Source organism: Trematomus bernacchii, unplaced genomic scaffold (genome assembly GCF_902827165.1).
Source record: "Trematomus bernacchii unplaced genomic scaffold, fTreBer1.1, whole genome shotgun sequence".
NCBI classification, from domain to species: Eukaryota; Metazoa; Chordata; class Actinopteri; order Perciformes; family Nototheniidae; genus Trematomus; species Trematomus bernacchii.
This window is the reverse complement of record NW_022987595.1, coordinates 526,604-550,307: the sequence shown is the minus strand read 5'-3', so window position 1 is coordinate 550,307 and position 23,704 is coordinate 526,604. Positions and strand designations below refer to the sequence as shown.

The 23,704-nt window shown below is 40.7% G+C and overlaps 1 protein-coding gene across 1 annotated transcript; it reads left to right on the top strand.

The window, feature by feature from the left end:
- The first annotated feature begins 1,119 nt into the window (after positions 1-1,119).
- Positions 1,120-4,251, top strand: LOC117482485 (uncharacterized protein K02A2.6-like). Its single transcript, XM_034130570.1, has one exon. It carries the CDS (start codon positions 1,195-1,197, stop codon positions 4,249-4,251), a length of 3,057 nt encoding a protein of 1,018 aa, XP_033986461.1. The 5' UTR covers positions 1,120-1,194.
- Positions 4,252-23,704: the final 19,453 nt, after the last annotated feature.

The following is a 23,704-nucleotide window of genomic DNA, read 5'->3' as shown; positions in this document are numbered from 1 at the left end:
ACGTCCCTGTAGCTTCTTATTGCACTAAGAAGCTTATTGCACTGTGTGTATATATATATATATATATATATATATATTGCAATAATTCTTTCATGCTAAATGAAGCTCTGTTGCTTGGATATCACTAGATCCTGTTACAGCGTAATATAAAAGTACATAACGATTGATGTGTAAATTAGCATAATTACTAGCTAACCGCTAGCTGCTAACTGCCGCCTCGTTAATATCAAATCTATCATAATAACAAACCATTACCATGCTGTCATGAACGTGCGGTGCTGTTACGTGTACGCAAATTGACGTGCTTGATGTGAACGAGCATTTTGGGGGGCATGGTTAAAGTTGCGCATGCGCTATGAGCGCACATACGGGTACTTCTCAGGCATGCCGGGTAATCTGTGACGTTTCGCTCTCTCAAAAGTTGGGCCATTTTATCATCATGCGCGAATGAGCAACTCTCATAGGAATGAATGAGGCCCCGCCTCCCACGCTGTATCCAGTTCTTATTATACATCCATGAGTAAAACCAGTTAAATCTACTCCTATGTTGTGGACATACAATTATTGATCACAAGATACAACATATTATTGGCGACGAGGATTAAGAAGAGGATTAAGACAAGGATCAATACAGGATCAAAGAGGACATGCCGAACGGACTGGTTAGCACCTTACATGCAGGTTTGGGTCGTTAGCGGCAGCTAGCTCAAATTATTAGCAAAGTCTGCGGGTGGAGGAGAGGATTCATTGACACACAATGGCAATGATTGGCACGCTGGCACCTTTTGATGCAAAAAGTCAGAAGTGGGAAGAATACTGTGAGGTATTGGAACAGTTTTTTGAGGCTAATGAAATTGAAAATGGAGACAGACAAAGAGCCATATTAATAAGTGTTGTGGGATCATCAACATACAGCCTTATGAAAAACCTCCTCAGTCCGGATAAGCCCAAGGATAAAACTTACACACAACTTGTGGAGCTGCTAAAAAATCACTTTGACCCAAAGCCTAGTGAAATTGTGCAAAGGGACAAGTTTGACTCCCGCAACGAGTCAGTAATGGAATACGTGGCTGACTCTTATCAGAAGCGGATTTAACATTTGAAACAGCATTATCAATTGCTGTGGCGTCAGAGACTGCAAATAAAAATGCACAGGAGATACAAAGCCAAGGGGCCACAGCTAAATGCTTCAAAATGGATAAAAAGCCACAGGAGGCTTATGCACACAGAGAACCTACCAAAGAGTGTTACAGATGCAAGGGAACCCAGCATGAAGCAGCAGACTGTAAGTTTAAACAAGAGACATGTCATGCATGTGGTAAAATAGGACACATTGCCAGAGCTTGTCGTAGTAGATCTACACAGAATGGAAACAGCAACAAAAATGCAGACCCAAAGAGAGAAAGGAGGCAAACCACATATCACCGTTCTCATAAAGTACAAGAGCAACGGAGCCAAAGTGATAGCTCAGAAGAAGATACATTCTTACTGAATAAGATGAGGTTCAGATTGGGACGCATGAGTGAAGTGCACCTGAGACGAGTAGACCCATACATGGTTGAAGTGAAGCTGGATAGTAAGTTTGTTAACTTTGAGATAGACACTGGCTGTAGTCTCACAATAATGAATGAACAGACATTTCAAAGACTATGGAAAGACACAAAAAGTCCATGTTTGAGACCAACCAAAATCCACATCGAGTCTTATACAGGTGACCCTGTTAATGTGGTCGGAGCTGCCCTTGTTAAAGTGAAATACAAACATCAAAGGCGGTACTTGCCCCTCATTGTGGTTAAAGGGGACGGCCCCAGCCTGCTGGGAAGAGGCTGGCTGGAGGAAATACATCTGAGTTGGAAAGAAATCAAGCTCAGACACAAATCCCGAGTCCTGAAACACCTGAAGACAGAGGACAAATCGCTGCAGCAAGTACTGAGCAAACATAAACATGTCTTCAAAGAGGAGCTTGGCACACTGAAAGGTATGAAAGCTACCATCCATGTAAAGGCTGATGCAGTCCCTCGTTTCTTCCGTCCGAGGTCTGTCCCGTACGCCATGCGCACCAAAGTAGATGAAGAAATAGACAGATTGTTGAAAGAAGGAGTAATCTCACCTGTTAAACATGCAGAATGGGCAGCACCAGTGGTTCCAATACTGAAGCCTGTTGGGACAGTAAGGCTATGTGGAGACTACAAGCTCACTGTAAATACAGTTTCCTCACTTGAACAATACCCCATACCCCGAATGGAAGACCTGTTTGCAGCACTGACAGGAGGAAAACAGTTCACAAAGTTGGACATGAGTCATGCATACCAGCAAATACTCATGGATGATGAATCAAAGAAATACTTAACAGTGAATACGCACAGAGGCTTATTCACATACAACAGACTGCCTTTTGGAGTAGCATCAGCCCCAGCTATATTTCAGAGGACAATGGAAGGTCTCCTGCGAGGCATTCCTTTTGTGGCAGTGTATTTAGATGACATCCTGGTGAGCGGTGTGGATGAGGAAGACCATCTGCAGAACCTCGAGACAGTGTTGGCAAAGCTGGAGGAGGCAGGATTGCGTCTGAGAAGGAGCAAGTGCACTTTCCTGGAAGAGGAAGTGGAATATCTGGGACATCGAGTGGACGCACAGGGACTTCACCCTATGGAAAAGAAAGTCAAAGCCATCATGGAGGCTCCCAACCCCACAAATGTTACTGAACTCAAGTCGTACTTAGGTTTGCTAAATTACTATAACACATTTCTGCCAAACTTAGCTACACTATTGGCACCACTGCGTGAGCTCCTGCGACAAGATGTGCGATGGACATGGCAAAAGAAACAGGAAGAGGCTTTTAAAAAATCAAAGGCCCTGTTAAACTCAGCAGAAGTGTTGGTGCATTACTCTGCTGACCGAGAGTTAATTATGTCATGTGATGCGTCACCTTACGGGGTGGGGGCTGTTTTATCACACGTAATGGACGATGGAACTGAACGTCCTTTGGGGTTCATGTCGCGTACCCTAGCGCCTGCTGAAAAGAATTACTCACAGCTAGACAAAGAAGGCTTAGCAGTTATATTTGCAATCAAGAAATTCCACAAGTACTTGTATGGTCTAACTTTCACCATCTATACAGATCACAAGCCACTGATCTCTCTCTTCAACGAAAAGAAACCCATTCCACAGATGGGTTCCCCTAGAGTTCAGAGATGGGCAGTGCACCTGAGTGCCTATGAGTATCACATTGTGTACAAACCAGGAAAGAACAACGCTAATGCGGACGCATTAAGCAGACTGCCGCTGTCGGAAGATGTGCGAGAGAGTGAGACCGCAGAACAAGTGCTCATGATTGATCTTCTGGATGACACACTCGTGGACACAGCCAAAATAAAACACTGGACAGCTAAGGATGTAATATTGTCTCAAGTTCATGGTTATGTCCTGTCGGGATGGCCTTCAGTGACTGAGGCTCCTCTCAAGCCGTATCATCAGAGGAGAGAAGAACTGAGTATGAGGGATGGCTGCGTGCTCTGGGGAGCCAGAGTCATCGTACCAAACAAAGGCAGGGAAAAGATATTGAAAGTACTGCACCAAACACATTCCGGCATGTCAAAGATGAAAGGTCTGGCTAGATCTTATGTATGGTGGCCGGGGATGGACCAGGATGTAGAAAAGGAAGTGCAGTCTTGTGAGGAGTGCCAAAAGCACCACAAGTCACCACCATCAGCACAATTACATCCCTGGGAGTGGCCGGAGTCTCCCTGGACGAGAATTCATGTGGACTATGCAGGCCCTTTCCTGGGAGAGATGTTTCTACTGATAGTGGATGCTCACTCAAAATGGATGGATATTTATCCAGTGAAGTCAGCTACATCACAGGTGACCATTGAAAAGCTGCGTCAGAGTTTCAGTGTTTTTGGGCTGCCAAAAATGTTGGTGTCAGACAACGGAACCTGTTTCACAAGTGCTGAATTTGAGACTTTCATGAAACAAAATGGCATCCGCCATGTGAGGTCAGCACCGTTTCACCCGTCTTCTAATGGGCTGGCAGAGAGGGCGGTCCAAACCTTCAAAGGGGGGATGAAAAAGATGAAAGGTGAAACATTGCAAACTAGACTGTCAAGGTTTCTGTTCAGTTACCGCATCACACCTCACGCGACCACAGGCGTGTCGCCTGCAGAGTTGATGATGTCAAGGAGACTCAGATCTGCATTAGACCTGAGGCCTGTACTACGAAACCGGATTTTCCTTACCTGGATATGTTGAGTTAGCCGGTTGGCCCAATCCAAAACATACGCGCTCTCGCTAAACTGTACTACGACGCTGGTTATCAAGTGGATCGCTCAAGCCAGCCGTGTCCTATCTAGTTAGGTGCGCGTTCACATGAAAGGGGTGGTATTTGGAGCATTCGACCAATCTCAAACATGGACAAGCGTACTGACAGCGCAGCGTCATACTTCCTGAATGAAAATTGAACTTTAATATTAGTCAAATATGAAGAAGTTAAACTTTAAACATCCATGACTTAAACACTTTATCCAGGATAAAAGCCACATAGCTGCACCTGCAAGGTGAATACAGCTGGTAACAGAAAAAGCGTTGGAATGCGTACATTAACAGGTTTATAATATCACTGCCCCGTATAAGACACGAGTGGATCTGACTTTAATTACATTTGACTTGAGTGTTTTGTCAACTTAATGTGTTGCTTAAAATAATACTTCTGCATACAGTATGTGACACTGTGTGTTGCACGGCCAGATACGGCTCAAGAAGCTGACTCAGATAAGGAAATATATGATACATTATGATGTGATATGATATGAATGATAATGGGACACATCGACATCTGCACTCACAGTGCCGCGGACTGTACTTAATGTTAAGGAATAATTCTTCTAGATATCTAACCTTTTGCTCTGTGACGTTTTATGATCTACTCTGACGTCTGTTATCTCCTTTAAGGAAAGGCATTGGTGCCATATGTGTTGTTGTCACCAGTTTGTGACCGGTCAACTTGTCTGGCACGAATGGTAATTGTTGTGAGAACGCTGAGGCACTTCCTTATCGGTGTTTGTGGACTCTAAGATGTGAAATCTTTGAGGCCATGAGTGTCGGACGCAGGTGGCTCAGTGTTCCCAGCTGTTTAGTCTACTCCTTCAGAGATGTTGATTCTCTGTGAACCAGTTAAAAGGTCTAACATAGAGAGAGGCTCTTCAGAATTGACGTGGCAACTCTACCGTGTAGTCAGAACCTCTGACTCTTTGATTTGTGATGTGAATCCTCCGGCCGAATACTCTGAATAAACCCATCAGTGTTTGACATCAAAGCTCCAACTCTCACCGTGTCTCCTTCCTGAGTCGGTGACTCCATGCATTGCTACACAGAAGTTTCCTCCACAAATTGGCGTTGTCGGCAGGATACCAACAGATCTTCAGAAACTGGTAAGTGTGATTTCAAATCTACATTTGGACATTGCCTTACCAGAATCTGTGATTGACGGTATCCTAAAATTATCTGTGAAGCTAAGCGGCTGCGTTTCGTTTTGGTTAATGAACATTTGGGGCTAGTAACCCCAGGGGACCATCCAGGGACTCTGTCTTGGCTGGTTCCCTCTGTGTGTGCTGCTCGGGACGTATGTGCCGTGCAGGCATACACGGAGATGTTTAAAAAGACCTTAATGAGGGCAGCAGTAAAGTGGAACTTCTGTGTGAAATCAAAATAGAGATTTGTAGTGAACAAATCGCCGAGATTCCGGGGGTTTCAGCGGCCAACACTAGCAGTTAACACAAGCAGCCAGAGATATTACCCCCAGCGCCTCTAAAAAAAACACGGCTCCAGCTGCGGCTCCGGGGAATGTGTGTAAAATACCTCCCCGTATCTGCATGAGCTGGTGAAGTGAACTCGGAGGGAGAAAGTCACAGCTTTTGTCTATAGCTTTAACTCACACCACCGCCGTCTCTAGTAAAAACGAGACGGTTTAAAAGCACTCTCGTGGCTTGTGGCCGTTTACGACGTGCTGACAAGTGCGAGGTGCGTGCATTACCTGATGCGCCACAGCTCCCTACATTGCTGGAGGAGCTGGTGCCGGTCCGGGGTGCATACATAAAATTATAGGCTAATTGATCATGGGTGGGCAGTGGCATGCAAGTGTAGAACAAAACTGTGTTTCATCGTTGTGATGAACATGATGCCGTGTGTATAGGCTGGTCGAGTAGGACTACAGTTAACTGTGTAGTTTCGGATAGAAAGGGTAGAGGAGAAAAAAGTCTATGTGCTCCTGATCGGGGGGGGCATAGCACCACTAGAACAGGGATAGTGGGGTCGCAAGAGGATAAGCTAGTTATTGCTCTTGGACGGTCTTCAGGCACCGATCTAGGACTTGTATACACCCTCTGAAACCTCTTTAATCCGGACTAAATTGAGCTGGATGAACTTTGCTGTCGCGCTGGTGTTTATGAGTTCATGTTTGTTCGTCTAATTGCAGTGTGGTTTTTCTTGTACTAACCGCCGTCTTGTGCATGTTTTGTAACAACTAATAATGAATCAGTCCATAGCCAGGGTAAAATAAACTAAGCTTTAGTTAACTCACCAAAAGTAAATGACTTGAGAAAAATAAATAATATATAGTGTTTTGCAAAATTCTGGTAGTATAGATGTGCTGCAAAATGAAAATAAATAGCAAAAGAGTGTTTGTATGTCCTGCATTTGAGTGTGCAGAGGAAATGTAAACAAGAAGCACACTGTTCAGGGTGTGCACTGTAGGTGTAAGAAGAAGAGAAGATTATATTACTTTAAGAATACATTCTTAAATTGTATTGCTGGTATGTTAAGATATGTTTGTGACCTTTTATAAACCCTATGCCCCGTCCTGCACCCTGAGACCCTCAGAGGCATCACTGCTGGTCGTAATGACCTGCCTGAGGAGGTCAGGGTGGCCAAATCTGTCTGCTGTTTTAGGTCAATGTTGTATTCTTTGTTTCATTTATTCTTAAATCTATGTATTGTATGGTAATAATGAAAAAAAACGTAATGTATTGAACACATTCCGAAACAAAGCTGATAAGACAGAACTAGACTCAGACATAATACAAATTATTGTTGAAACATTTTGCGCTGTTGCTGCAAAATGGAAACTTTGTTGATTATCTGTTCCAACTGGCCACTGGATTCAGATAATTAATATAAGTTGAAGTTTTAATTACAGTTTTAAATATAGTTTAACATTCTTTATTAAACTGCTTCAAATGATTTCTCGTATCAACCAATTGGTCTCCATAGACATTACTACAATTATAATAGTTGTTAAACTACTGACAAGTTTTCTGAAACCGAGCTTATGAACAAAAGAGTAAAGGTCGCTGGTTAAGCCAGGATCAATATATTTGTTGACGTTTTCATTACAGTGTGCATAATAAATGTGTTAAATGAATTGAGCAATTCTTTAAAAAGTATAATGTTGCAATCTCTTTACAATAAGTAATTACAGTTAAAAAAAGTAGATGTTTTCCAAGGGCCTCTCCTTCACAGGCCTACACTTTAAATCATGAGACTTTCAAATCATAACAGACAGAGATCGGTATCACTTTGTGTTGCAAGCCAAATCCATGTAAAGGTTCTACTTGAGCCCAATTTAAATACCATAAAGAAAGTATTGAACCCAGCTCAAGCTAAATGTCAAATGTATTTAATTAATGTAGCAAGTGTTTTGATTTATTTAAAATGTTCTAATCTCAGCTTCTTTCGAGTTCAGTCTAAGCAACAAATTGTTTCTCATAACATTCTCACTGCTGTCCCAAATGTTTTAACCTTGGGCAGACAAGCTGTTCACACACCCACACACTTTGGATAAGTAGTCACCTTATCCACATTGTAAATTGTTGCCTTCTTTAAAGTTATTAGTAATTTAAGATTAATTATTAAATTAAATGTGGTACATAAGATAAAATAAATAAAATAACTTTGACTTGATCATTTTGTTCACAAACATTAGACCTGCCCTCTAATCTCTACTAGAATAAGATAAGTGTGCATGTTTGGATGTTTTATCACTCCTGTAATGTACCTAATCTTGATATCCTTTTCATTACAGAGCTGGGAAATGGTGGATTGATTAGATTCTGATCCGTGCACGTCCAATTTTGACTGACTTTAGTTCTAATGTTAATTTGACTTCAACCAATAAGTAATTATTTAAATTAACTCTAAATTTCACATGATGATGGATTAGGGTTCCACATTTCTTCCACTAATTTGTTTTACAATTAGGCTAAAGGTAAAGAGAGACATTGATGACCTTGTGTCCCTTTTGTTAGTACGTGGTTCCATTTTGTCTATGGCCATGGACGGCTTCACTAAAAGTCACCCAGTTCTGCCCTGCTGCAGTCCGGCTGAGTGCAGTCACAGAGATGCTATGGCTGCTCTACATGACATTAATGGTCTGGTCTGAATGGACACCATTTCCTGCTCCCAGAGAGAATGACACTCCTCAAACTGAACATTACAGCCGTTGATACTGTCTCACATGGGTCTGCTCCCCCCCACTGAGCCATGAACTGAAAGCATGACATCTGCTATGAACACTTGGAAGCCTCCCTGTCACACCAGCACCAACCCTTGGGTCAGTCAGATGAGACTAACGGCTTCACTTAGGGCATTTGGTTCAGATACATGACTCTCGTTACCGCAGAGTGGGTTGGGTTTTTAAGGCTATTCATACTGCTATGATGCCTGTAAGTTGGCGAGCTGGTAAAAGCCCCCACTATTGTTTCAAATAGGCCTAATGTTACTCTGATCCGGTTACTTATGTTGTGGCAGATATTTAAGTAAGCTTTCTTAACGCTAATGTTATAATAGTCAGATTGCTCTGAAGATGGGAGGGGATATTCTATTAATTTTCACGTTCACACAGTCAGTTGATTTTTGCCGGCCGTCTTTCCTGCAACGGCAGTTTTTCTGTATTTCCTCTATCAATAATATGACTTGATCGCTTTAAACTCCGCACACACGGAGCTCTGATTGGTCAGCAGGCGGTGCTTTCACTGAGTTGATCTCTTAGCCTGCAACCTAACCTCCTCCCGGGGAGGTTAGCCGCTCAGCATAAGTTACCATGGAGATTTAGCCCGCTAAAAAGAGAACCAGCGTCGTAGGACCGGAAAGCCCGAGTTTTCCCTGAAGTCAGCCGGCTAAGCAAAAATCCGGCTTCGTAGTACAGGCCTCTGCTCCTGCCAGATGTGAAAACAAGAGTGCAGCAAAAAACAACTAAAACAGAAACAGTCCCATGACACAAACAGGAAACTGAGAAGTTTCTCACCTGGGGATAAAGTGTTCATCAGAAACTACTCTTATGGACCTAAATGGATCGCTGCGGTCATCGAGAGCTCATCAGGTCCAGTGTCATATACAGTGATCATTGGAAGTGGTCAAGTCGTGAAGCGGCATGTGGATCAAGTAAGAGCCAGATTAACAGACACCGTGCCCTTAGAGCCGGTGCTGGACTCCAACAGAGACACTGTGGTTCCAGTGACAATCGAGCAAGAAGGACCTCCTGCAAGTGAGCCTGTGGTTCTGTGTACTCCGGTCCCGCCGGACTTGCCTGCTACACCCGTGGTGAGACGATCAGAGCGCGAGAGACAGCCACCTGTATACCTGAAAGACTTTGTTAAATAGATCAAGAGATGTTCCATTAATAGAGCAGCATAGTTCTCTGATCTCACTTTAAGGAAAGGTTTAGAATGTTAATCTTTGAAAGTGAAATGGTTTATGCCAGTACCTCGAAATGTTGTGTAACGGGAGTATGTTATACCCCCACCTTCGGGAAGTATTGTTAGCTTAAAGGGGGGGAAATGTGGTATCTTACCTTGTGTTATTATTACATGTTATTGCATTTGTCCAGCAGGGGGCAAACTCACTCTTGGTATTAAAAAGAGCCTGTTGTACATGTTCCCACGAGGAAGTCCCGGAAGCATGTTACCAAAGTAAAACCAGTTAAATCTACTCCTATGTTGTGGACATACAATTATTGATCACAAGATACAACACTGGAAAAACATTGATTGTGACATTTTGAAAAAGAGAAGTGACATTTTGAGAAAAAAAAATCTATTTATGAGAAAAAGGCTAATTCTAAGAAAAAAGGCATATTTGGACAAAAAAAGTCAAATTCTGAGAAAAAGTCAAATTTGAGATGCATTGTGGGACATGTCGTTTATGGGCAACGTGCTTCTGTAAAGTAGCATGTAACCGTATAATAAACATATTATATTCTTTGCAAGCTCTTGTGGGGCCACATAAAATGAAGTCGCGGGCCGGATTTGGCCCCCGGGCCTTGAGTTTGACACCCCTGGTCTAAAGTGTTATTAATGTGATAATAAAGTGCGACTGAAGAGTTTAAAGTGTTAATGGAGAGTAAAGGGAACAGACCTGCTCTGTGTATCCGAAGCTGAGGCTGTAAAACAGCGTCCAGTAGTTTCTGGAGTCTCTTGTTCTCCTCTTTGGAAAGAGACAGCTCCTCCTCGAGCATTTGGACTTTACTCATGTTTCCTAGATCACCTTTTCCTGCAGACTCCGTTAAACACACCGTTTCTCTCTCCATCAAACTCTCAATCTGACTAGTGTTGCTAACGTGTTTCCAGCTAGCATGCTAAGCTAGCTCCTATAGTCCGAGGTAAACGCTCCAGAAAAAAAGAGCACAGAGTCCATTCGGAGGTTTTTCCAGACACACAGATGATGGATCAGTAGTGCTGGAGCTCACACACACTTTCTCAGGAACACAGAGAGAGAGAACCGTAGCGACGAGACGCCACATGGATCCAGGTTCTTCTTCTTCTTCTTCTTCTTCTTCTTCTCTCGGTTTTTGGCGGATTGCAAACAACTTTAAGGTGCATACCGCCACCTACTGTACAACAGTGTGTATCACCATATCATCCTATTACCATATGTGGAATTATACCACTGTATTTACGTTGTTTAAAATTATTCCAATCAATCCTGTTTCACTCAAATACTTAAGAATGGCCTTCCTGGTAGCTCTTACCCCTCACCTTCTGTTCTCAGTGTCCCCATCAGGCTCCACTCCCTTCCTGGTAGCTCTTACCCCCTCACCTTCTGTTCTCAGTGTCCCCATCAGGCTCCACTCCCTTCCTGGTAGCTCTTGCCCCCCCCACCTTCTGTTCCCAGTGTCCCCATCAGGCTCCACTCCCTTCCTGCCTCTCTGACCCTGTCTCTTAGTTGTTCCCTCTCTGTTTTCTACATGTTGCAGTGTAATACGATGTGTTCCACATTTTCTTTCACTCCACACCCCCTGCATTCTTCAACTTCGCTTTTTTCCTTTAAAAACATTGTTCCGTTTAATCCTGTATGATCCAGTCAGAGTCTAGTGATGGTGATCTCCTCCCGTCTGTTCCTTTCTGCATAGATCTTTATTATTTAGGGGAATGCTGATTCAGCATTCCCACTATATGTTATGCTACGGACAAAATTCTTATTATTCCATCCAGTTATTTTGTCCGTCTTCTCCTCCCACATTCAACATCGCAGAAACTCTGTTCAAACATCAAAACGTTCAGCTCGGTCGGGAATCGATGGCTATTACTTTTATCATTCATAACTTTCATAATTCCAGAGATACATCCCATAATTCATCACATTTTTTACATTTGAACTTTAACATTGCGCAGCTCGTTAAGGCAGAGTGCGTGATGTCACAGCTGGAGGGTAGGAAATCTTGAAATTTGCCTTCATATTTTTTTTTAAAACTGCCATAATTCCCAAACCCTACATTCCTGAGACATAATTTTTCATTAGAAACGTAGGAAAACATCTCGTAGCTTGAAAAATGACAAATAATTAAACAAAATGCCTCTTGAGGCAAAATTCACATGTGTGCTAAGAGTCCAGCCGTGAAGACATCTACGAGACAGTTTTGAGATTTCTTCAAATGCCGTTGCCATGGCAACACAATGCTCGCCATGAAACACGGTTTTCTCATAACTTCAATGAAAATGCTTCAAACGGCCCAAAACTTCACAGGTTTGGTAACGATGCAGCCATCAACGCATCTAAGCGTATTATGGGGTGTCATCAAATGCCATTGCCATGGCGACAGATCATTCACCATCAAGTTAGTTCAAAAGTTTGCAGTTTAAATATTCTGCTGCTTTTCCAAGCCTTTTTACTTTCTTTTCTTCACTCATCACACATTCAAGCCCCCAGTGTTCATGTATCATTTCAATCTAAATTCTTCACTTTCTTCTTACACATTACATTTCAGCATAGCAGTTTAGCGTCAGCTTTTCAGCATAAAGCATTCCCACTAGCAATTTCTTCAGGAATTGCGCTCCTCCCCGACCCATTTCACCATGACGGCTTTCCTGGCCAGCATTTAGACTGAACAACATCCTCATGATGTTTTAGAGCAGTGGTAATTTATTTCATTCTTCCCTTGAAAAAATAACAAAAATCAAAATACTGTTAAAGAACCGGATCGATAAGCAGTATTTCTAATTGTTTAAATTAGGCCTCATTATTTCATAGTGGCACACGATCATCTGCCAAAACAATCACTTCTGTTCATGTTCAATCCATAATAAAATATATAATGATATATATTTTTGTCTTGTTATTAGCAGAGAAAATGTAATGTTCGTACAACTATATACAATGAATTCTAACAATCTAAGTGGGAACTGGGGTTTAGGGGGGGCTCGAAAATATTTCCAATCACCCAAGGGGGCCTGACTGAAAAAGGTTGGGAACCACTGTTTTAGAGGACGAGGGCCATATCCAAGCAGACACAATAGAGGTTCTACTGACACCTGTTGACCGATTGCTGTAGTGATGTTTGCACATGTTGCCCTCCAAAATACTTGAGTTTTGCTGCATTCCTTCATTGCCAATGCAGCCTAGTCCCTACATGAGTCTCACATATTGGACAATTCTGTGAGGTCCCCAGTCTTATACTTACTATAGATATAAGGAGACTATTATAACTCTTTGTATCTGTTCCAAATTGAAATGTTGGAAGGTAGCTTCAAGATATGAACCCCAGATACCATCATGCATCACACAGTTAAGCAGAGTACACCAAGATGTTCTCAACCCTCCAAGTTGGTATGCATTAGATTGAACATTTCCGAGTTGAATTTGGATATAAAGTGTTTTAGTTCTTTGTGATCCAGGAAAAACCTCTTTAGGAGGTGAGAGTCTCTTGAGATTTCCAATGAATTGGATTTTTATACACATAATGTCTGACCTGTAAATATTTTTAGAAGTCTGTATTTTGTAAATGGTAATTCAAATGTTGTAAGTCTTCCACTGTCAAATAGATCATTGTGATAATACCTGCTCTTTGCTAGGGTCTAACATCTGGTCTTAAGCTTCTTCCATGACCACTAAGCATTAGTTATCAAAAGATTCTGCTTAGCAACGGGGGGTAATTCGTTCATTGTCTTAGAGCAGATTGACAGGAGAAACTCCTTACATGTTTAACACTAAATCCTGTACTTTCTACTTCTTACATTTTCAAAACCAACCTGTTACTTTAGTTTGAATCTGCATTTGGTGGAGGGATCATTATTATTTCGAAACATTGAGAGCCTATCTTTTGGTGGCTATGTCCCAACATTGAGACTAATCACTCAAACATGATAAGCGCTATTATACTGTACATGTTCCCTTTTTTTAACAAAGCCTTTTGGGAAGAGGCGTTTGAGGCTCTTAGAAAAGAAATCAAACGCATCACAATTCATGCCATCTTGACTTTTGTCTTGCAGGTTTCACTTCACTATCTAAGAAGAAAACCCTTCAAATGATATATGTTTAAAAGTCATTACACACTGAACTATCTTTAATGCACTTCTCTCTAAAACCTTGGATGAAAGGACCCTACACACTTTGAGATAATCAGACATAGTTGTTGACTGCGGCGCTACGACGTGTAGAAAATCCTTCTTTGATTCAGTTCAACTTTAGAGAGCGTGGGAAAAAGAGGGTCAGAAAGAGGATGAGGGCCACATGGGGACATTTTATTTTAAATTGAAATGATTTTGATCTTTTATTCAGAGGAAACTTTTCTGAATTCTGACTTTACTCTGAGATCTAGAAATATATACATGTTTTAATTGATTGTAATGCAAATCTCAGAACTCTGAAACACAGAAGAGGATTAGGACCACATGTGGATTCACTTTTTGGATCTGAACAAAACAGATTTTTTCTTTTGAGTAATAAATCAGAGTTCTTACTTAAATCTCAGATCTATGAAGAAAGTTCTGAAGGTTGTCATGAAAATAAATAAAATATATTTTAAGAAAAATCTGATTTCTGAGATTTTCTTGAAAAAAAAAATAGAAAATCTGAAAAAAAGGTTTAATTTTTTTATCAGAATTCTGACTTTCACTAGTAAAGAAAAAGTTGAGGTCTGAAAAAAAGTGATTTTTATCTGACTTTAAGTTTCACATGTTCCCACATGTTCCTAACCCTCTTCCATAGACGCTTCTTCCTCTCCATTCTTTGGTGTAAATAAATGCACTTGTGTTCACTTCCCCCCCGACTCTCTCAATGTTATTTGTTGTTGTGTGTTACTGTATCCATTGTTGTCCTAGAGCTTATTGGGGACGTAGCAGTAAAAAAAGAACTACAAGCATTTAAAATTCATCTCAACTTAGTGCAGCTTCACTGGAGAGGAGAGGTCATTCATTTTAAGATTAAAAACTAAATAATGTGATTTTCACTTGCGTCCTCTTAGCTCTTTTATTAACAAGAAAAACTCCAACATTTTATTTAGAGACATGTAAATGTGGCACTCATCTCACATCTTGAAAATAGAAACACAATTTATAACAAACTCAACCTGTTAGCTTTTCTTTTTTATCACTTTTCTTTGAATGTGTTTTCTTTCCTTTTTCAACTTTCATTAATGCATTCAACACTTTGAGACTTAGTCAAAACTAAAGACCTATTCAACAAATATTTAGAGCAAAGTTTACATTTTCATGCAGAGAAATCTCAGTTGAGGTTAACAGAAATCCTCCTGAGCAGTGACAGCCTCCATGGCTACACAGATGGAATGCCATTTAAGCCCAAATTAAATAAGGTTTTTCTAGATATAAAACACTGCATGAAATGAGAAACTCTCTGCCTCTACTGCTGTGTTCCCTCTCACAGAACTATCCACAGTTCAAAGGATGCTCCTTTTGGTCAAACTTCAAGGTTTCAGTGAAATATCTCGAGCCAAGAAGATTTACATCCAGAATGTATTCTGCTCATCAAAAACACAATTGGGATTAAAACAAACTAAAAAAGGTGTTGTTTTGTATTCCTTGATGAGAAATGGAGAGATCTAGATGATGGCTTCTCTGGGTCCTTGTTAGTTATTCTTTTGTTCCCACACTAAGTTCTTATTGCATAGATGTCTTTGATGTGGTAAACACTCCAAGAAACCAATACAATTCACTTTGATGGTTCATCAAAGGATCTCTCTGCTCTAGATCTTTGCTAACATACATTTATATTGTTAGATAATCAAATGATTTTCCATTTGCTCTTCCTGCCAAACAGGTTCAGGTCTAGGGTGCGTCTTTTGAAATGTATAATGAGTAGTCATTGAGTCGGTAGTGGCGGCCGGCCCATAGGGGCGCTAGGGGCGCCGCCCCCCCTCTTCCCACATTAAAAATAAAAAAATATATATTTAAAAAATATATTTTTAATTTTAATTTTTAATGAACAAGGTAAATATTATATAATTGGTATCAGTAAAATGTATAATCTACAATAAAATCTCGTTTAAAATTGTGTTACGATGTCTAAAGTTACTGATAAGTCAAATGTTTCCTGCCTGGCCTTGCCCGTGTATCATTACAAATCTGATGGTCACAGGGCTCCTACGTCAGCGCCCGGTGCAGTCTGTGAGTTGTTTGGACTCGTATCCAAGGAGACAAAACAGGAAGCTGTCATACACTCTGGAAGCTACCATTAGCAGCTAATGAAAACTCAGTTTTTGACATAAAAATGGAATTATGGATCATCAATAATTTTTTCAAAGTGACAGACACATTGGATTAACCTATGGATTAACCTTCAGCCGCGTTTTTCTCGTTTTGATCAGAATTATTATTCTGCAAAAGGTGAGCATATCTCCGTGTTTTGCTACCTAAAGCTACGTCGTGTGATGTCTGTATTTGCTTCCCCTGTCGCGAGTTCTGATCGCTCAGTGATGATACTTACAGTATATTTCTAGAATCTGTGGAATCTCAGCTTGTTAGCTTGTTTGTGCATATCCCATAAGTATATCGATTGATTTATACCTAGAGTGCGTTAGCATTTTTTCGCTCAGGGCTCATTTAGACGCTTCTTGTGAGACTTGTGTTTTGTTTCGGTAAACATGGTTCATATCATCAGTTAGCTGTGTTTCCTCTGAGTAGGACACATGAATAGTTTATTACATTTTAAGAAGCCCTGAGACACAGTTTCGTGAGAAAAAAAACGGGGGAAAAAAGCCCCTTAACAGGTTAAATGGGAATTAAATCATTTAAAGTAATTTTGAGTGTTCCCAAAGCCCCGGTGTTCTGCAGTTTGTGTGGGCCTACTGTACTGTTGCACAGTTTATGCTGTGTAAACTATGTCCAGGACAAGGTGTTTGGAAGTTTTGGAAGATTCATAGCTAACCACACTGAAGTTATGGAGGTATTGATCAGTCTTCTCATATTTTTAAGCCTCAAATTGTCCTTCCCCCCCCCCCCCTCTAACATCACCAGAAGTCATAATTTAGGGGGTCTTTTCTCAAAAAAATGTACTGGGGGAGCATCCCCCCGGACCCCCTAGTATTGTTTGGTCACCATTTCCACAGCCCCACCTATTTTCCACCAGCCGCCACTGGTCGGTATACTTTGTAATGTCACCAAGGTGCTACTTACTGATTGGTCCCAAAGTGTACCACCCTTATAGAGACCTCATGTTTCAGAATGCTGTGAGTTACATTTTAAACTTCTTCATTCTACCTTAAAAGGTAAGAATTATACAAAGACTTGACCTCAAAATACCCACATGATGAGAGGAAAGGACAACTTGAATAGGGAATAGGATTATGGCAAAGGGTTTACATTTCAGACACAAATGCAGTTCAGATTGCATTAAAGAAAAGAAGCATTACATAAATAAAGTAGAGAATGCATTTCCTGCTGAGAATGCTGAGAGATGTCCGCTAGACAAGCAGAGATGCGTGCGACGACCTGGGTCTCTGAGCGGGGAAAGGACAGAATGAATTGGGTGTCGTCAGCATAGCAGTGGTATGAAAACAATGCGGGCTAATGACAGATCCAAGCGAGTTTGTGTACAAGGAGAAGAGGAGGGGACCAAGAACAGAGCCCTGAGGGACCCCTGTAGTTAATTGACAAGGGTCGGACCCTCTCCAAGTTACCCTGTAGGTACGGTCTTTGAGGTATGAGGTGAGGAGGGAAAGTGCAGAGCCTGAAACTCCAAATTCTTGGAGAGTGTGAAGGAGGATCTGATGGTTCACCGTGTCGAATGCAGCAGACAGGTCCAACAGGATGATAACAGAGGAGAGGGAGGCTGCTTTAGCCGTGTGCAGTTCCTCAGAGACAGCAAGGAGAGCAGTTTCTGTGGAGTGACCTGCCTTGAAACCAGACTGGTGCGGATCCACAAGATGGTAAACTGCCTTCCCTGCCCTCATGTCTCATGGTTACCTCTCTTGAAGGGCCCAAACACCATAATGATATGCATGGTCATCCTTCTCAACATTGGCCTGGCCATTCTCTTCGTACACATTTTGTCATGAGACATCGTCCACCTCAGGTCATTAATAAACAAATCAAATGTGATTAAAATAACACAGTATACAAACTTGAGGGAATAGGGAGTCTACTCAAATACAAATGGTGTTTTAATCTGCAGGTCACCACTCTGCAGAAGTGTTGGAGAGAGACGCCTCGTCCTCAGTTAGGACCAGAGATAAGAAAAGAAGAAGAAGAAGCCTCACGCAGATGGCCGCAGCTTTTCTAAAGGTTGTTGCTGGTGTGACTGTGAGGCTAAAAACATTGCAGAAAACTGCAATCCAACATTAAGCCAGTCTTTTTGTTTTCATCTTGCTGCTGCTCTGTCTCTTCAGACTCCAAAGCATGTCCAGTTACATTTCAGCTAATTGCATTTGAGACTGTGGTGTACTACACTGTGGAACTTTCTCTTTTCACTGGGATTTATATGCATTATTGTCAATTTGCTGCTTTGGTTTGGGAGCTGTAGAAAAGGGGGCAATAGGAAGCTTATGAGAGTCACAGTACTGTATGTTCCTGTTGGGTTTTAAATGAGAGCTGTGTATGTTTTGCAATAGAATGAGCAAACAAGAGAAAGGATTTATGTTAATACAAAAAAACAATCACTGTATGATGTAAGTTCCTCAATTTACATCGATACACAACAGAAGTGGATGTTTTGGCCTGTGAACAATTTGATGTATGTTTTAGTGTAGTAAACCGTCCGTTCTGATTCACAATGCCTTATTTTCAGGGCCTTTTAGTAGAGCCAAATAGGTCAACTTGTGTACGCATGAGGGCACCGTGTGTGTGTGCGTCTGTATTTTTGTATCATTTTGAAGTGCACATCTTTTCAGCATTCAAAATATTCTGTTGTATGATTTTTTTTTTTGTCAGAGGCAGTTATGCAAAGCTAAATTAATTTATTCCCAAACAGTCCAATTACGTCATGATTGTGAGATGGAGAAAAACATATTGAATGGTTCTTAACTCCATGTCTTACGATGAGAAGAGCACCCTCCAGATATGCTATATTATCTTTGAGCCATTTAACACATTGCTTTTGAGAAGAACAGGTTTTAACATTCATTTCCTTTGCAAATGAACAAACTGGTTGGGAGTTGTTCTAACGCAGAAAGTGACATTTCACATTAAGTTAGCGTTAATACATTTCTTATTTGGCATGCGTTTCGTTTAATGTCAAGAAAAAGCATTTATTTGTAACCGAACATGGTGAATGATTACAGAACTGAAAATAAAAAAACGTTTACAACACCTGTGAAAACACTCATCTCCTTACAACACTATGTAGCCCTTTTCAATGTTGGCTTTACATGGTTCCTAATGTGTTGCTTTCAGTTTCATTCATTTTCCAGTCTGGGAACAGCAGAACTAAGTCTTTTGAAACACCACCTGTCTACCAGCATGAGAGCCCCACCACCCCCCGCCTCACTACTATCCCTCCCTTGGGCCAGAGTGAATACCACACCCTATTTGAGATCAGGCCGGGGTTAGGACTCTGTTCTTCTCACGTAAAGCACAAATCCAATCTTAAATAAGTAAATGTAAGATATGCAAATGGTACTCTTCAATCATCTGATGTTGAGAAATCATGTAGTGATTAATCTAGCATTTAACTAGATTGCCATGCCTGGTGTGTTCAGAGAACAGATATATACATGTTAAACACCACTGCCTCCAAGTGACTGAATTGAACAATAGCATCTGTGTGAAAACATTTTTGATTGAACTGAGCAAGTGAATACATACAACCCATCTAGGCAGATAGGTCATGTTTAACAGTGCCAGACAGTGGGACATTGTACGAAAAGTCAGCACACTCAGCACGGATAGTGCGCGCAACATGATTGCAGCGTCCAGGCAGCTCCCGTTCGAGCATATATGCCTTGAGACGCACACACACACACACACACACACACACACACACACACACACACACACACACACACACACACACACACACACACACACACACACACACACACACACACACACACACACACACACACACACACACACACACACACACACACACACACACACACACACACACACACACACACACACACACACACACACACACACACACACACACACACACACACACACACACACACACACACACACACACACACACGTATGAGAGAGGTTCCAGGTTGTTGTGTTTAATATTCATGAGAATATTTGTCATTGTTCAAATGATAATAAACAAACATATAAAGCATATTTGTCCACTCATATGTTGATAAGAGTATTACAAACTTGAACAAATCTCCCTCTAAGGTACATTTAGAACAGATAAAAAATGACTGACAGCCCTAATATATATACACAGAATATATTATAAATACATGTTGGCAATAATTGATTGAGATTTTACATTAATTTATATTAACGTTTGAATGACTTAATGACATTTGCACGAGTTCCCCTATTCTTTATCAAGTAACATTTTAGATGTGTTTAATTTATTATTGAACATATTTATTCATTGATTTCTTTATGAATTATTCTCGCGCAATTTGAATTAATCCAAAGTATTTGTTTTTATTTGCTTTTACACATTTAAAAAGAAAAGGTGAATAAAGAAGCACATTAAAACTAAAGTATCAATGTATGTCATATTTAATTAACTAGTGCCTACATGCATGGGTAATATTTAAATCAGTAAATTAAATATTATTCAATGTATGTATTTAAAAAAATATATTTATTTTGGTAGGTTTGCTCTTCCGTAATAATTATAATAAGGTACATGTGTCTAATAATACTTACATACTTTTACTTAATTAAGATATGAATGCAGTACTTTAACTTGTAATGGAGTATTTTCACAGTGTGGTGTTTGTACTTTTACTTCAGGATGTACTACCTGCAGCACGTGCTGATAAAGGGTCTAAAGTGTTATTAATGTGATAATAAAGTGCTACTGAAGAGTTTAAAGTGTTAATGGAGAGTAAAGGGAACAGACCTGCTCTGTGTATCCGAAGCTGAGGCTGTAAAACAGCGTCCAGTAGTTTCTGGAGTCTCTTGTTCTCCTCTTTGGAAAGAGACAGCTCCTCCTCGAGCTCTGCTATTGTTTGTTCAAACAGAGCAAATATCTCTTCAGTAGTGAGTCGCTGCTTCTTCAACGACAGCAGCATTTGGACTTTACTCATGTTTCCTAGATCACCTTTTCCTGCAGACTCCGTTAAACACACCGTTTCTCTCTCCATCAAACTCTCAATCTGACTAGTGTTGCTAACGTGTTTCCAGCTAGCATGCTAAGCTAGCTCCTATAGTCCGAGGTAAACGCTCCAGAAAAAAGAGCACAGAGTCCATTCAGAGGTTTATCCAGACACACAGACGATGGATCAGTAGTGCTGGAGCTCACACACACTTTCTCAGGAACACAGAGAGAGAGAACCGTAGCGACGAGACGCCACATGGATCCAGGTTCTTCTTCTTCTTCTCTCGGTTTTTCTTCTTCTTCTTTTCTTTAATGGCGAATCGCTTCCACTTGGAGCATATATCGCCACCTACTGTTGATTTATTAAATGTTTATACTAAATCCTTGTCCTCAGACCAGTGCTTTTGAGGAATTTGAAGATCAACTTGTTTGCTTCATTTCTTGATTTACTTTCGTATATTGACTTGAAATCCATGTCCTTGATGTTGAGTTATTCCAGTGCAGTTTTCAGAATGAGTCTTTGTCTGTTATAATCCGGGCAGCTAAAAACCATCACAATTGCCATTTGGATGTTTTCCAATCAGATGCAGGGATGAGTTTAATCCAGAGTGACCCAATTTTATCCTGCTGTTAATGCTCTGTTCTCTTCTACTACTCCCCCAAGTGCTTCCCGTTCCTACTTCCCTTTGTATCTGGTATAAATGTCTTCCTTTGGTGTTACTGTCCCATAGTTTTTGCCATTGTTGCTTGATAACAACTTTTGTAACAGATTTTACTTCTGCTCTACTGATGGGTACCATAATATCAATCTGGTTTGCTTTCAAACCACATTTTGCCAGTTGATCCACTACCTCATTCCCTCTAATACCCACATGCGCTGGAACCCACACAAATTGAACAACAAATCCCAGATGAACTAACCTAAACATGATGTGTACAATTTCATGTAAAATATCCTGAGGACATTCTGAAGAGAAGTTGTTTATACTCTCCAGAGCTGCACTGGAGTCAGAGCAAATGACCACTCGCATTGGCTGTATTTCCTCTACCCACTGAAGTGCTAGTGAGATAGCCATCATCTCTACTGTATATACTGCGATAGGATCACTCGTCCGCTTTCCCACTTTGACTTTTAATTCAGGAACATAAAATGCACAACTAGTTTGACCATTTTCTGGATTTTTGGATCCATCAGTAAATATTTGTATAAACTGCCCATATTGTTCATGTAGAACAGTATTCACATAAGCCTGTACATTAATTTTGTTTTTCATTGAATGTAACCGTTTCAATAAAGATAAATCTACTATAGGTTGAGGTAGCAACCATGGTGGAACAGCTGATAACAACACCGTCGGACTAATATTCCATTCTTTAACTTTGAATTCCTTACATAACTCTGAAACACAAAAACTTTCTTTTTTAATTTTGTTACTTTCCCAACTTGTTTTTACAGTTTGTTTAGTAGGATGAGTATCTTTATGGCCCTGCAGATTTGCCCAGTAATTAACAATTAACTGTTTTCTCCTAAAAAAAAATGGTATTTCTCCGACCTCTACCTGAAGTGCCGACACTGGTGTAGATCTGACTGCCCCACAGCATATCCTTAGTGCTTGTGCCTACTTTTTGAAGAGAAGAGTATGCAGCTGAACCATACACTATTAGTCCGTATTCTATGGCTGATCTAATTAAGGCTGTGTATACGTTCCTCAAAGCAGCTTTATCAGCCCCCCACTTAGTGCCTGCCAAGCACCTCATAACATTTAAAACCCTTTTACATTTATCTACTACTTTATCAATGTGAGTACTCCATGTGACTCTCTCGTCCAACCATATTCCCAGAAATGTGACTTACCGATATCAGATCCTACTTGTGTATATATATCATTTATCATGATAGAAAACAAAAGAGGACTAATTACACTCCCCTGTGGGGTTCCATTTTCAACTTCATGCCTTCGAGAATAAGAATTGCCAACTCGGACTCTGATGGCACGGCCAAACAAAAAATCCATAATCCAATTATATACATTACCTCCCAGACCCATAATGTCCAGTTTAATTAATAATCCTTCCTTCCACATCATATCGTAAGCTTTTTCCACATCAAAGAATACAGCTACAACACAGTCCTTATTCGCTTGGGCTTTCCTAACTTCAGATTCCAGGCACAGCAGTGGATCTAAAGCACTCCTCCCTCTTCTAAACCCACTCTGATAAGGAGTCATTAGTTCATTTTTCTCAACGTAGTATGTCAGCCTTTTTGTTATCATTCTTTCCATAACTTTACACAAGTGCGATGTCAGAGCTATAGGTCTATAACTGCCTGGACTGGTTGGATCTTTCCCAGGTTTTCTAATAGGAATAATGACAGACTCTTTCCATATTATTGGCAGCTTCCCTTTCTCCCAAATCTTATTATACATCTCCAACAGCTTTCCTAATGCAAAATCACTTAATTTGGTCAACATGATATAACATACATTATCTTTCCCAGGAGCAGTCATTTTACACTTACTTAATGCTCTTCTCAACTCTTGAATAGAAAAAGGTACATTTACAACACTCTGCGACGAATGTGTTTCTTCATATACATTAGGATGCTCATCTAACACTTCCTGCCTCCTGATCTTACCTTCTTCTGTCAAATGTTCAGAAGAATGAACTTTGACAACATTTGTAGCTAGAATGTCTGCCTTCTCCATAGCACCAACTTCCCTCCAGTCTCTAACACTGGCAGGTTACTCTGCTGTCTAATTCC

What these genes read in the sequence shown, in the direction of transcription:
- LOC117482485 (XM_034130570.1), top strand. Translation starts at nt 1,195, where the DNA reads ATGGATAAAAAGCCACAGGAGGCTTATGCACACAGAGAACCTACCAAA.